Source organism: Myotis brandtii, unplaced genomic scaffold, assembly GCF_000412655.1.
Source record: "Myotis brandtii unplaced genomic scaffold, ASM41265v1 scaffold250, whole genome shotgun sequence".
Taxonomy (NCBI): Eukaryota; Metazoa; Chordata; class Mammalia; order Chiroptera; family Vespertilionidae; genus Myotis; species Myotis brandtii.
The window spans coordinates 2,120,400-2,134,828 of NW_005359478.1; the positions used below are offsets into that span (position 1 = coordinate 2,120,400).

The 14,429-nt window shown below is 49.1% G+C and overlaps 3 protein-coding genes across 5 annotated transcripts in view; 2 read left to right on the forward strand and 1 right to left on the reverse strand.

Moving 5' to 3' along the window:
- Positions 1–5,191: 5,191 nt before the first annotated feature.
- FDPS (farnesyl diphosphate synthase) lies at positions 5,192–12,833 on the forward strand. Of its 3 annotated transcripts, XM_005867538.2 has the most exons (11): positions 5,192–5,487; positions 6,325–6,546; positions 6,623–6,785; positions 7,749–7,889; positions 9,864–9,944; positions 10,094–10,216; positions 10,592–10,680; positions 10,773–10,845; positions 11,743–11,820; positions 11,918–12,052; positions 12,563–12,833. In XM_005867538.2, exons 2-11 carry the CDS (start codon positions 6,368–6,370, stop codon positions 12,761–12,763), a joined length of 1,263 nt encoding a protein of 420 aa, XP_005867600.1. In that variant the 5' UTR covers positions 5,192–5,487; positions 6,325–6,367; the 3' UTR covers positions 12,764–12,833. The 3 variants fall into 3 exon arrangements, with proteins under 3 accessions (XP_005867600.1, XP_005867601.1, XP_005867602.1); XM_005867539.2 differs by lacking the exon at positions 6,325–6,546 and having other exon boundaries at positions 5,371–5,487; XM_005867540.2 differs by lacking the exons at positions 5,192–5,487; positions 6,325–6,546 and adding an exon at positions 5,494–5,638.
- Positions 11,973–14,429, reverse strand: part of RUSC1-AS1 (RUSC1 antisense RNA 1) — a 2,863-nt gene continuing 406 nt past the window's right edge. Inside the window, 4 exon segments of the mRNA XM_014540648.1 lie at positions 11,973–12,046; positions 13,556–13,666; positions 13,748–14,202; positions 14,204–14,332. Of these exon segments, the coding sequence (XP_014396134.1) occupies positions 13,890–14,202; positions 14,204–14,332 (442 nt within the window). The 3' untranslated portion in view covers positions 11,973–12,046; positions 13,556–13,666; positions 13,748–13,889.
- Positions 13,969–14,429, forward strand: part of LOC102255489 (RUN and SH3 domain-containing protein 1-like) — a 3,164-nt gene continuing 2,703 nt past the window's right edge. The window contains exon 1 of the mRNA XM_005867717.2: positions 13,969–14,055. The gene's annotated coding sequence lies outside the window, so the exon portion shown is untranslated. The remainder of the gene's footprint in view (positions 14,056–14,429) is intronic.

Sequence of the window (14,429 nt, forward strand, 5' to 3'; positions counted from 1 at the left end):
TGTGATCTGACTATAAAATAAAGCTTCGGCTTACAGGCTGTCACTGTTTCCTCATCCAGGCAGTTGATCCACCTGTCCCAACTGTATTCTCTTGTCTGTCTTCTTTAACCCTTCACTGCCCCTCCTCAGGTTCATCCCTGGCCATGCTGGATGCGGTTCATGTGGTGCCCAACGTGGGCCTGAGTACCAGGGAATTATAATTGTAAGGTGAAAGGACACTCCAGTGAAGCACATGCAGAAAGCGAAAGTAAGGTAAGGAGCGAGGTTTGGTAGCAGCTGGGTATAAAACATGGGAAATTCAGGATCTCAGGAAAGGGATCTCTAATACAATGCTCAAAGAAGCGTAGTCAAATTCTTAATTTCTTAAGTTTTGCTAAGGAATGTAAACTAAAAAATGGAAGTGCTGGTCAGCAGGATGCTTAAAGCTAAGCCAGAGCATTTTGTTACGGACTGTAAAGCAAAAAATGGAAGTCGAAAGGCCACGAGGAGTGGAAACAAGCAGCCTGGACTATGTCCAAGATGCAGGAGAGGAAAGCATTGGGCAAATGAATGCCACTCCAAGACTGATATTGATGGTAATCCATTGACCCCTAGGCAGGGAAATTTCAGGCGGGGCCCCTGGCCCCACCAAATAGTAGGGGCCTTATTTTTGATCCCACTGCAGCCTTTCCAGCCGGCTCAGTCTCAATGCCAACCATCCAAGCAGCCTGATCCTCAGAATCCAGAGGGAGCAGCGCAGCCGATTTGGGTGTCAGAGCATTACATGCGTCACCACAATGGACCCAGAGAAGCTACTTGTCCCCCCATTCAAAAGACTGAGAGTTGCCCCGATGCTACCCAAGGGGCTGAGATGCCAATGTGGGGTCATCTGAAGAAGTTAACAACTGAGGCCCAGCAGATGGTAGAAAAGCAAGGAGTGGAAGCTACTCCCTCAGCCATGTTTCTGGCTATGCTACGTTGGTGAACTGCCAGTTTTCTGTAAAGTCTTACACAGCCACATACAAGTCCCAGCTTGGAGGGCAAAGCCCTCGATAGCTCTGGCCAGTGTGGCTCAATGGTTGAGTGTCAACACAGGAACCAAGAGGTACTTGACCAATTCCCAGTCAGGGCACATGCTGGGGTTGCAAGCTCAATCCCCAGTGCGGGGCATGCAGAAGGCAGCTGATCGATGTGTTCTGCTCTTATTGATGTTTCTATCTCTCTATCTTCTTCCTTCCTCTCTCTCTAAAAATCAATAAAAACATATTTAGAAAAAGAATTCCTAAAAAAAACTTGTGGTAAAATATAAATAACATTTACCATTTTAACCATTTTTAGGTGTAAGTTCAGTGGCACCAAGTACATTCACACTGTTGCACAACCATCACCACTATCAATTTCTAAAACGTTTTCATCAACCCCCATTCCCTACTCTCCACCCTCAGCCCCTGGTAACCTCCATCTTACTTCTTGTCTCTATGAATTTGTCTGCTCTAGGTACCTCATATACTAGTAAGTGGAATAATACATCATTGTCTCTTTGTGACTGGCTTATTTCACTTAGCATAATGCAGATAGCTCTGGCCAGTGTGGCTCAATGGTTGAGTGTCAACACAGGAACCAAGAGGTACTTGACCAATTCCCAGTCAGGGCACATGCTGGGGTTGCAAGCTCAATCCCTGGTGGGGGGCATGCAGAAGGCAGCTGATAGATGTGTTCCTCTCTCATTGATGTTTCTATCTCTCTATCTTCTTCCTTCCTCTCTCTCTAAAAATCAATAAAAACATATTTAGAAAAAGAATTCCTAAAAAAAACTTGTGGTAAAATATAAATAACATTTACCATTTTAACCATTTTTAGGTGTAAGTTCAGTGGCACCAAGTACATTCACACTGTTGCACAACCATCACCACTATCAATTTCTAAAACGTTTTCATCAACCCCCATTCCCTACTCTCCACCCTCAGCCCCTGGTAACCTCCATCTTACTTCTTGTCTCTATGAATTTGTCTGCTCTAGGTACCTCATATACTAGTAAGTGGAATAATACATCATTGTCTCTTTGTGACTGGCTTATTTCACTTAGCATAATGTTTTCAAGGCTCTGTTGTAGCATGTATCAGACTTTCCTTCCTGAATAATATCCCATTGTATGTATATATCACACTCTGTTGATCTGTTCCTCTATTGATGGACACTTGGGCTGTCTCTGCCTTTTGGCCATTGTGGATGGTGCTACTGTGAAGGTTGACCTATGATTCCAGGTCTCTGGTTCCTCCTGGAGCTTTCTGTAGAGGCATATTACATTTTGCCCATCTTTTGAATTGCTTCTGGGGCAAGGCAGAGGGCTCAACTCTGATGAGAGGAGGGGCAAGCAGAGAGCCAAACACTGTGAGGGGTCGGGGGAGCAGGAGGTAGAAGGTGAGAATGTGGAGACACAGCACTCCATTTACACCCACTAATGTTCCCATCACACTTGGAGTAAGAGCCAGAGTCCTTACAAGGCCCTGGCACTTCTCAATCCTCCTCCTCCTCTTGTCTCTTTAAAGCCGCTTGTCTGGTCATACTGACCTCTTCACTGTTTCTCAAACAAGGAGAGGGCAGCTGCATCCCTTGTTCCCTCCCTCTGTCCATATGGAATGTCTTACCCTAGATGGCCATATACGTTACTTATTACTTCCTTCTAATTTCTTTTCAGGTATTATCTTCTCAGTGAGGCCTTCTCTGACCACTCCATTTAACACTGCAGTCTTCCCACCATGCTTTGCTTTCCTTACTTGCTAGCTTTCATACATTTGACTTGTTAAATGTGTTCTTACTACACCTAGAAAGTCAGTTGTAGGAGGACAGGGATTTTGTCCATTTGGTCCACTGCTATATTCCTAGTACCTAGTAGGTGCTCAATAAATAACTGAATGATGAATGAATGGTTAGGGGCCCAGCTCTCAACGTGATTCAACAAGACCCAGCCCACTCCAGCCTCTCTCCTGGGCTGCAGACCCTCATATCCAATAGCCCACCTCGCACCCCTGTGGTGGGGTCATGCTCCACTGTTCAGCACCCCCCCTCTTGTACACCTTCTACTAAGCCAAGTCAACTTCTTTTCATTTCCTTACCCTCACCCCATCCCTGTTCGCCTCCTCAACTCTCTCTCTGCATCTTAGTGAAACTATGAACCTTTTACCACCCACATCTAACATCAGTCAACAAAACATGTAGATTCCTAACATTTTCCAAATCCACCTCCTCTCCATTCTCACTGCCACAGACTGTGGCTTGCCTCTTCTTACCAGGTGCTCAGACTTTTCCTGCCTGGGGTCTCCACTGTGGAGGTTCCCCACCTGCAGGGGAACCTCTCACTGCAGCCCAAGATGTCTAAACGTCATGTCTGATCAGCCTGCTCTGATTGAAGACATTGCTGACTCATCAGGGCATGCTGAGACCTTTACTATCTGAATCCAGATCACTTCTGCAGCCACATCTCCTCCCTTTCTCCATGCTTCAGCCCACGCCAAAACCCTGACACTTCCAGAACATGACTTGATCTCTCTCCGTGTGGGGCTTTGCACACACTGTTTCCTGCACCTGTGTGCTCTTCCCTTTCTTCTCTGCTAAACAAAATTCCTATTTAACCATCTCAATTTCACCTCCTCTCTGGCATCATTTTTTAAAATAAATTTTTTACAGAGAGGAAGGGAGTGGGATAGAGAGTTAGAAACATCGATCAGCTGCCTCCTGCACACCTCCTACTGGGAATGTGCCCGCAACCAAGGTAGATGCCCTTGACTGGAATCAAACCTGGGACCCAGTCCGCAGGCTGATGCTCTATCCACTGAGCCTAACTGGTTAGGGAATTTTTTTTTTAATTAAAAAAATTTTTAATGTTTTTATTTGTTTTTTAAATATATTTTTATTGATTTCAGAGAAGAAGAGACAGGGAGAGAGATAGAAACATCAATGATGAAAGAATCATTGATCCACTGCCTCCTGCATGCCCCTTACTGGGGACCAACCCCACAACCTGGGCATATGCCCTTGACTGGAATAGAACTGGGGACCCTTCAGTCCACAGGCCTTTGCTCTATACACTGAGCCAAACCAGCTAGTGCTGATATCTTAATGTGGGATGTTTTCCACTTGTTTAGGTCTTTAATTTTTTTCAGCAATGTTTTCTAGTTTTCAGTGTACAAGTCTTTCACCTCCTGGCTAAATTTTATTTTTAGGCATTTTATTATTTTAGATGCTATTGTAAATAGTATTGCTTCCTTCATTTCCTTTCTGAGATTGTAGGAACACAACTGATTTTTTCATGTTGTTTTTGTACCCTGCAACTTTGCTGAACTTGTTTATTAGCTTTAGTAGCTTTCTTGAGAAATTTCTATATTCAAAATCATACTGTCTGTGCAATAGATATCTTTACTTCTTTTTTCAATTTGTGTTTTCTTTCTTTTTCTTGTCTAGTAGCCCTGACTAGAATTCCCAGTACAATGTTGAAACAGCAGTGGTGAAAAGGGGTATCGTTGCACAATCAAACTTTTCTTGCACAATTATTTTTGTTCCATAATGACAAAATCCATTTACGTCCTAGATGGTTTGGCGTTTCAGACTTTTTTTAAAATTGATTTTTAGAAGAGGCAGGGGGAGGGAGAGAAACATCAATGTGCGAATGAAGCAATGATCATCCATCAGCCGCCTCCTGCGCACCCCCTACTTACTGGGGGTCAGCCCACAACCCCGACATGTGCCCTCGACCAGGAAATGACCAGGAAACGAACTAGCAACCTTACTGTGCAAGGGAGGACGCCCAACCAACAGAGACACACAGACCAGGGCATAGGCATCTTGACCTGATGGGTCAAGTTACTGAGTTTTGGAAGAAAGACAACAGGATCAAGCCATAGTGTGGGTGGGGTGAGGCTTCTAGCTTCTACTCTGAGTCTTATTTTAATTCAGCCCTTAAAGCACTTTATACTATACATTACCTCCTGGTAAGTATATAGACGAGGAAAGCCAGTTTCAAGGAAGTTAACTGAGGCTCAGAGAGTTAAATGACTTGCCTAAACTAGAGAATCAGTAAGTGACAAAGCTGGTCTGCTGGGTTGTACTAACATGCCACTTAGCTGCACAGAAAGATAATAAAAGTTTGTGTGTAGAAAAGGTGAGGACATTCCCAGCCGCCTCCCATCCCATCCCACTCCCTCTGTCCCGCTCCTTTAAGGCTTTGCCCTGGGCGCAGACTTTCCATTGGCTCTCATTACAGGGCCCCATGCTCATACGAGGGGAAGCGGCCAATCAGCGCGACTCGTCCCCGCCCAGCCAGCCAGCGCTAGATCGCGTGGTGTCTGTCCCTCCCGCAGCATGCCGGGAATTATAGTCTAACGAGCCATTTCTGTCCATAGTGAAAGAGGACCGAGAACTACTAAGCCCAGAGAGCTGAGCGCGGAGTGGGGTTAGCTTTAAGGAATACCCCGCCAACAATCTGGGCCCGGAACCGGCATCCTGGAACAGGTGAGAGTGGTGGCGGACTGGGAGCGAGGGCAGGGGTTAGACTCGGCCTTACCCCTGGAAGGATGCTTCGTGGCACAGGAGGCCCGGCCAGTTGCGTCTGAGTCCCCCGTGTTGGGGGGTCGGTGGCCCTGACTGGCTCACCCATCTGGAGGTGCGGAAACTCCCGAGCTCTTTTGTGGCTTTCCTGGCATCTCCCCAATACACCCGAACCAGGTTTCTCGTCTGCGAACCCTCCTCCCTCGCCCAGTGTTGCTCCGAGGCGTCTCCAACCCCAGCGCTCCCTGTGGGGATCGGGGCGCTGAGTTTCAGAGCTCCAGGCCACTGGCCCCAGTACCAGGGCTCCGGCTCCTCTTCTTGGGGCAGCTCAGAAAACCCCCACCCTCCTCCCCGCCGCCAGGGCAGATCTCGGTTCTAGATGTGGCGCTGCCACTGCCGAAGTATCTTCCTAGAACCGCAGTTTTGATCTGTGAAATAGGGTCATTTAAGGGTCCTCACAGCCCCTCGTCTTGAGGAACGTGACTCTGGACCCTTCTAACTGTACCAGGATTTCGGGGAAACCAAGGGAGTGGCAATTCCCGAGGTTTCCTGGAGGAGGAGTTGGTGGTTGAGGAGGATAAAGTTAGGTACATTAAGTACTTGCCATCTTATTTTAAGTATGATCAGTGGAGGCTCAGCCACCAGCCGTACTTTTTGTTCCCTGCATTTCCTTTTTTCTCTAAATGCCCAAGTTCTGTCCAGAAGAGGGTGGGCCAGGGCCTTTAGGTAAAAGGCTGGAGGTGGTAGGGGTGACCTGGGGACCGGCCACCATGCATCTGCCTTTGGTGCTTGTCCCTGCAGGGGGTGCTCGTGCCTCCTCCCTGTGCCAGCCCCTGTCCCCTTGATGCCTCTGTCCCGCTGGCTGAGATCTGTGGGGGTCTTCTTGCTACCAGCCCCCTGCTGGGTGCCACAGGAGAGGTGGCTGGGTTCCCTACAGCGGCCCTCCCTGGTGCACCGGGGCTCAGTCCTGGGGGCATGGCACAGTGCCCGCTGCCGGTGCCAAGTGTGGACAGAGGAGCCTCGGTGAGTGTTGGGGGGAGAAGGTCTTTGGGGAGGGGAGCAGCTGATCAGGTTTCTGACTTGTCCTCTCTCTCCCCAGAGTACTTTATTCCTCCCTCAGAATGAACGGAGACCAGAAATTGGATGTTTATGACCAAAAAAAGCAGAATTTCATCCAGCACTTCTCCCAGATTGTCAAGGTGCTGACTGAGGATGACCTGGGGCACCCAGATACAGGAGATGCTATTGCCCGGCTTAAGGAGGTGAGGGATTTGCGACTTGAGGGAGTGAATTTTTGGTCACTCTGTGTGTGTGGGATCCAGCTATGGTTTTGGGGGGACTTTTGACAGGTGTGGGGACAGACTTTCATCTGAGTGATTCCAGGTCAGCTCTGGAGGGGCCTGTGCCTGGACAGGTGTACTTCCTCAGCACTTCAGTTCCACCTTGTAGATCTGGTAGGGCAGCCAGACTGCTTTGCATGGGTGTAGGCCCTTGATGGTGAAGGTGTTGAACCTGATAAGTCTTTGATTTTGTCGAGGAAGGAAATTAGGTGTCCAGAAATCGTAAGGTGCCACCCTGGCAGGGATCCCGGAGGAAGGCAGTCTGAGGTGGGCTGGAGCGAAGCTAGCCTATCATCAGAAATCTCTGCTCTGGGACAGGAACTATTGCTGGGATACTTAAGTTACCTAATTCTTTGATTCTTTTGGAGTTTCTAGTAATTCTTTTATAAATGCTGTCTCATTTGTCTGAGGGGGAACCAAGGAAAAGGAGGAGGTTTGTCTACACTGGGATGGACATTAAAAGGGAAGTCTTTCCATTGAATTAGATCTGGTTGCCAGCAGGATAACAGAAGGCAAAATGAGCAGGAAGAGACACCATTGCCAGAGTGGGGGATGGCTCCCCCAACCTGGGTCCTCTCCAAGCTCTCCTCTGACCAACTTTGAGGGGTGGGAGCTTGTCTTCAGTACAGTGAGAAGCTCTTCGTTTGCAGATAGGTTGAGTTGTGGGTGGGAGAAAGTGGCTGGGAAAGGAGGGATGGGTTGTGAGCGGAAGTTAGGAGAGGCGGGGATGGGGCTGGGACTTGAGAAGTTGAGACCTGGGCATGCCAGCCAGGGTTAAGGAGGATTGAAAGTTAGGTCATGGGTTGGAAGTAGGAGAGGCCGAGAAGAAATCTCAGAGTAGCTGCTCCTCGGATCCTGCTACTCTGTCCCTCTGTTGCCCCCCAGGTCCTGGAGTACAATGTCATTGGAGGGAAGTACCAACGGGGTGTGACGGTGCTGATAACTTTCCAGGACCTGGTGGAACCGAGCAAGCAGGATGCTGATAGTCTCCAGCGGGCCATGACTGTGGGCTGGTGTGTGGAACTGGTGAGAAGGGTGGGGGAGGGGAGGAGGAGAAGAGGTTTACTAAATGTGGGGGTGCCTTGGTGAGAACAGGAGGGTTGGGCCTGGAACTCGTTCCTTGGCTATTTGTGCTTCTGGGCCTCTAGTGTGCCACAGCCAAATTTAGACAGTGAATTAGTCCACAGATGAATACATGTGGGGAACTTCTTTTGTCAGTAGGTACATATTTCACTTGAAGACCCCCTGTGGGCCGGGGCCTTCGAACTGGGCCTACATTCTCTGAGTAAAGTGCCATGGTTCTTCCAGAAGATTATTCTAAAGCAGAAATTGAAAACTGGCAGCCCACAGATAGTTTTTGAAAATGTTTTAGAAATAAGTGCTCTAAATTTAACAAAGAAGAAGATTCACATAAGAACCCAAATTTCTAGTCCTAGTCCATTTGCTTAATGGTTAGAGCATTGGCCCATGGACTGAAGGGTCTCGGGTTCGATTCTGGTCAAGGGCATATACCTGGGTTGCAAGCTTGATCCCTGGCCCCGGTTGGGGTGTGTGTGGGAGGCTAGTTGTTTGGTAGAGTGGCTCACAATCTAGTCTGGATTTGTCTGATTATTTCATCATGATCACAATCAGGCTAAACATTTGCTAAGAATGCTACATAGGTAATGTGGTATATTTCCCATTACTTCCCACTATAAGCACATACCTGGGAAGACTATTTAAAAAAAAACCAAACCCAATGCTGAGGTACCACCGCTATAGATTTCTTATTTAATTGATCTGGGGTAGGACTCTGGCATTGTTGTTATTATTATTTTTTTAAGTAATTTTTAAAATTGATTTTTAGAGAGAGAGGAAGGGAGAGGGAGAGAGTAACATCATGTGAAAGTGAAACATCGATTGGCTGCCTCCTGCATGCCCCCTACTGGGGATCTAGCCTAACGCCCTATCAGGGCATGTGCCCTGACTGGGGCTCCAACCAGCAACCTTTTGGTTCATGGGATAATGCCCAACCAACTGAGCCACACCAGTTAGGGCTGGCACTGGTATTTTTGTTGTTTCACCTGAGGATATTTTTCCATGGATTTTTAGAGGGAGGGGGGGAGGGAGGGGGGGAGGGGGGGGGGAGAGAGAGAGAGAGAGAGAGAGAGAGAGGAGAGAGAGAAGAGAGAGATGTGAGAGAGATATTGATTGGTTGCCTCCTGAGATAGAGAGATGTGAGAGAGACATATCGATTGGTTGCCTCCTAACTTGACCCAACCAGACCGGGGATCGAACCTGCAACCCAGGTACATGACCTTGACCTGGAATCAAACTGATGACCCTTCAGTATGCAGACTGACACTCTAACCACGAGCCACACAGGTTAGGGCTGGCGCTGGTATTTTTTAAAGTTCTCCTAATAAATAGAAAGTGCAGTTGGTTCAGAATCATTGCTGGGGGACAGAGGTGATTGAGGGAGGCCACACTGTAAATGCCCTTTGTAGACAACCCTGGTTGAATGGTACTGGTTGAAACCAGATGGCCCTGCACTCGTGCTTGGGAGAGGCAGTCGACTGGTGGGTTCAGGGGAACCATGTCACTCCAAATAAACACAATGTAAATAAAATAAGTGCCTCCAGTGTGGAAAGCCCAGACCCACCCCGGGTGAGGTCGGGGTGAAGGTGCAGGTTGATGCCTTTCCCCAAGGACTTGCCTGGACCAAGAGCAGCGACCGCCATGGCCTTTGTGCACGGCCTACACCTAGGCCGGCGGACAGTGTTACCCACGAGAGCACAGACAGATCAGTATGACGTGAAGATTTAAAAGCCATGCCTCGGAAAGCTGTATTAAGGAACTAGACTGTGTAGCCTGACCCCATAGAAGAGAACAAGTCCTGGGCCTCCCATCCTGACTTTCCTTCTCCGCTCATAGTGACTCTCAATGGCAGCTCTGTTGCTGGTGGAAGGGACAGTAATAAGGAGCCCTGGGGTCTTATTCCACTCTTCCCTCTTCTCCTAGCTCCAGGCTTTCTTCCTGGTGGCAGACGACATTATGGACTCATCCCTCACCCGACGGGGGCAGATCTGCTGGTATCAGAAGGTAAAGTAGACTCACGGGAAAGTCGCAGTGGGCATGGAAACAGGCCACAGGGAGGCGGTTACATAGAGCCTATTGAGGTGTTCAGAGTGACAGGATCTTGGTATGAGTCTAGGCCAGAGACTGATTGCTTGTTTTCTGTCCCCTGACAGCCAGGCATTGGTTTGGATGCCGTGAATGATGCTATGCTCCTGGAAGCCTGTATCTACCGCCTGCTGAAGCTCTACTGCCGGGAGCAGCCCTATTACCTGAACCTGATGGAACTCTTCCTGCAGGTGTGCTGCAGACCAGGCCCAATGCCCAGAGGCTGCCTGCAGTAGCTTGGCCTCCACAGGACGTTTTCATCTAGCTGGTCTCAGGGCATAGGGAACACCTAGGTTTTCATGGAAGAGGAAGAAAGCGAGGGAGTTGGGAAGGATGGTATTGAAGGCAAGGAGGGTTCTCTGTCCCTGTGTGATGGGAAGGAGGGATAAAGGACAGTGTGTGTCTGTGTGTGTGAGAATGTGGGCCTTGAGACTTGGTACCCTCCCTCCCTCTTGCTGCCTTTCTGACTCTGCCTAGTTGTTGGCTGGTATGGGATGTGGGGCCCAGGATTTCTGGGTTCCCCAGTCCTGGAGAAAGCCCATCTCATGGCCCATCTTCTGCCTTAGACTTCCTATCAGACTGAGATTGGACAGACCCTGGACCTCATCACAGCCCCGCAGAGCAACGTGGATCTTGGCAGATTCACTGAAAAGAGGTGAGGGACAGTGGGAACCAGACCTGAACAGTGAGGGAGGGCTCCAGGTGGGCATTGCCTTTTTGAGGAATTGATCTTCTCTCCCTACTTAGGTACAAATCTATTGTCAAGTATAAGACGGCTTTCTACTCCTTCTACCTTCCTGTAGCTGCTGCCATGTATATGGTGAGTGAGCCTCCGCACACCCCCGCTACCCACCAATGTTAGCTTTTATACAATCTGGTGCCCCCACTTAATGGCTGTGCGACCTTGAGCAAGTTGCATATTCTCCCTGATTCTGTTTCTTCAGCTGTAAGATGAGGATAAAATCCCCACCTCACAGGATTGTTGTAGAAATGAGGTGAGGCAAGTGAAAGTGGGTAGTCCACCATAGAGGAACAAGAAATCTTCCATCTGAGTATGGATGGGAGTGGGGAGGAGATGATCAGGCTGAAGAGACTGGATTTACAGGCAGTGAGTGGGATTGACTGGCACCCTGAACCTGCTTCTCCAAGTTTCCTTTTCATCCTGAATGAAGTTTGAAATGGCAAAAAGATTATAAAGAAGAGCCCCAGCGGGTTTGGCTCAGTGGATAGAGCATCATCCTGCGCACTAAAGGGTCCTGGGTTTGATTCCGGTCAAGGGCACATGCCTGGGTTGTGGGCTCGATCCCCAGTAGGGGGTGTGCAGGAGGCAGCCGATCAATGATTCTCTCTCATCATTGATGTTTCTATCTCTCTCTCCCTCTTCCTTCCTCTCTGAAATAAAAAATATATATATATTAAAAAAAAAAAGATTATGAAGAAGAATCAGTGACTCCTGGACTGAGCCTCATGAAATAAGAGATGGTCTGAGGGCCTCCAGAATGGATTAATTTCTGCCTGCAAGAAGGCCTAGCTAAAATTCAGTGGGATAGAGGTTGGACCACCAGTCAGGACTTCCTAGACCAGGGAAGCCAGGGATGTCTGAAAGGAGAGCAGAGAAGATTTAGGGGCTAACCTTGGGCAAGACCCTATGGGAGGAAGCCATCAGGAAGATGAAGGCGCCCTGATGTCTCACCTGTCAATCCCCTTTCCACTATAGGCAGGCATTGACGGGGAGAAGGAACACGCCAATGCCAAGAAGATCCTGCTGGAGATGGGAGAGCTCTTTCAGATCCAGGTAGGAAGGCAGGAGGCACTGGCAGAGAACAGGCTCCAACTTCCCTCCTTCCCTGCCTCGGAGCATCTTCATTCTCCTTTTCTGCTCCCCTGCCCAGGATGATTACCTTGATCTCTTTGGGGACTCCAGTGTGACGGGCAAGATTGGCACTGACATCCAGGACAACAAATGCAGCTGGCTGGTGGTACAGTGTCTGCAGCGGGCCTCGCCGGAACAGCGCCAGATCCTGCAGGTGCCCAAGAGAGGGTTGTGGGTCCCTGAGCTGATAAAAAGGGGATAAGGCAGTGGTTCTTAAGTGGGGGCAGTTTTTACCCCAGGGGACATTTGGCAGTAGCAGCAGACATTTTTTGTTGACTTGGTGTGTGTGCATGTACTATGGTCTCTCTCTCTGGTGGGTAGAGGCCAGGAATGCTTCCATACATCTTACAAAGCACGCAACAGTTTCCATAACAAAGAATTATGTGGCTCCAAATTTCAACAGAGCCAAAGCTGAGATACCCTGTGGCAGAGGAAGCTGAGGGCTGAGCTAATATCTGAGCATTCGCAGTGGGGAGGGGAAAATTGAACATATTAGACAATCTTAGACACTCAAAGACACTTGAATTGGAGGCAGGAATCAAGTGAATGGCAGGCATTGGAGATGTTCTGAATATATGGATGAGGGGCATGGAGGGGGCATGGAGGGGACGTGGAAGCACTAGGGGAAGAGTAAGCCTGTTTTCCTGCCTCCACCCCCTTCTAGGAGAATTATGGGCAGAAAGAAGCTGAGAAGGTGGCCCGGGTGAAGGCACTCTACGAGGAGCTGAATCTGCAGGCCGTGTTTATGCAATATGAGGAAGACAGTTACAGCCGCCTTCTGGGTCTCATCGAGCAGTACTCTTCGCCCCTGCCCCAAGCCATCTTCCTGAGGCTAGCACAGAAGATCTACAAGCGGAAAAAGTGACCCAGAGACTGCCAGGGCGGGGAGGGGAGCTCTCAATAAATTATAGTATATCCTCACTGAATGTCATCCATCGATTCTTGGATACCGTGACAAAATTTTGCCATATGTTAATTGATATAGACAAGAGTTATATTTTGTGATATTTCTGGTCACAAAAATATCACCAGTCTGGGTGGGTGTGGCTTGGTTGTGGGTGTGGCTTGGTTGGTTGGAGCATCACCCTTTGTACTGGAAGGTTGCAGGTTAGATTCCCGGTCAGGGCACATATCAAGGTTGCTGGTTTGATCCCAGTTGGGGCATGTATGGGAAGCAACCAATTGATATGTCTCTCTCACACTGATATTTCCCTAACTTTCCCTTTATCCCTCTCTAAAACAAAATCAAGTAAAAAAAACCCATCAAATGCTTCTAATATTAAACACTGTGTACTGGAAGGTTGCAGGTTAGATTCCTGGTCAGGGCACATATCTAGGTTGCTGGTTTGATCCCAGTTGGGGCATGTATGGGAAGCAACCAATTGATATGTCTCTCTCACACTGATATTTCCCTAACTTTCCCTTTATCCCTCTCTAAAACAAAATCAAGTAAAAAAAACCCATCAAATGCTTCTAATATTAAACACTGAAATGAACTATACACACATTTAAGGAATGAATAAAAGCAGTTAAGGGTTGTGTGTGATAGGAGCCTATCTGGACAGCTCAAAGTGGAAGCCAACGCTGGGCAGGCGGCCCTTCCATTGCAGGACCCACTCATCCCCACAACCACTCAGGCAATTAGACACCAACTCACCTCACCTGCATGTCTTTGGGCTGTTGGAGGAAAACAATCCAGGAGAAAACCCAAAGGGAAGAACTTGCAAGCTGCACACAGTGGACCTGCCTGGAATCAATTTTCTCAACCCTATAAAAAAGGAAGAATGAAACGATATTATACCAGAACCTGCTGTCCTATCCAACCTTGTGGTTCTGTTCTTGCGTATACCAGCCAGGGATGCAGCTCTGTCCAGAATAGGTAGGGTGGTTCCACAGAAACCAGGGCCATGACTTCCGGACCTCTAAGGCCGAAAAAGCTTAGAATATACCAAAAACAGAGACAGGCCTAGGTGGGTGACACGGGCAAGACGTCAAGCGCAGGGGGCTGGGTCTGAGCCCCGCCCCGCCCATGCGTGAAGGGGCGCGGCTGCGCAGCGTGGGCGGGTTGTCCTACCGCCGCACCCCTTCCCTCCAGTCAGTGCGGGGACTGTGTGAGCCGCAGAGGAGCTCAACGCCTGGAGCAGTTGCAGAACCGAGGTGAGGAGGGCTCGGTCTGGGGGTGTGGATGAATGGATCTGCATGAGGGGTGGGGCAGGAGAGGGAGCAGTAAAAATGAATAGGGGTGGGGTGGTGGCTGGATGAAAGACAAGTACGGAGAGAATGGACAGAAACCCCGGGTTTCTACCGGGGCTGTACGCTGAAGCCCTGTGCGGTCTGTGCGGGCCGGCTTGACATGCAGACCACCGCTCCATCCCCCGCTCCTGCCCGCCCTTTCCTGCATTCACCAGCCAGACGCAGCGCCTCTCCTCCCCCACTTCAGAGCATTTGGGCAGGGCCTCCCTTGGCCCCTTACTCTGGGAGTGATTGCAGCCATGAGGACCGAGGGTCCATTCTGGACCGCATCCTTTTTC

Bases quoted from the DNA above. Each gene is read 5' to 3' on its own strand.
- FDPS (XM_005867538.2), top strand. From the start codon at position 6,368: ATGCCTCTGTCCCGCTGGCTGAGATCTGTGGGGGTCTTCTTGCTACCA. The intron at 10,846-11,742 runs GTGAGTGAGCCT...TTTCCACTATAG, and splicing joins TAGCTGCTGCCATGTATATG to GCAGGCATTGACGGGGAGAA. The intron at 11,821-11,917 runs GTAGGAAGGCAG...TCCCCTGCCCAG, and splicing joins GAGAGCTCTTTCAGATCCAG to GATGATTACCTTGATCTCTT.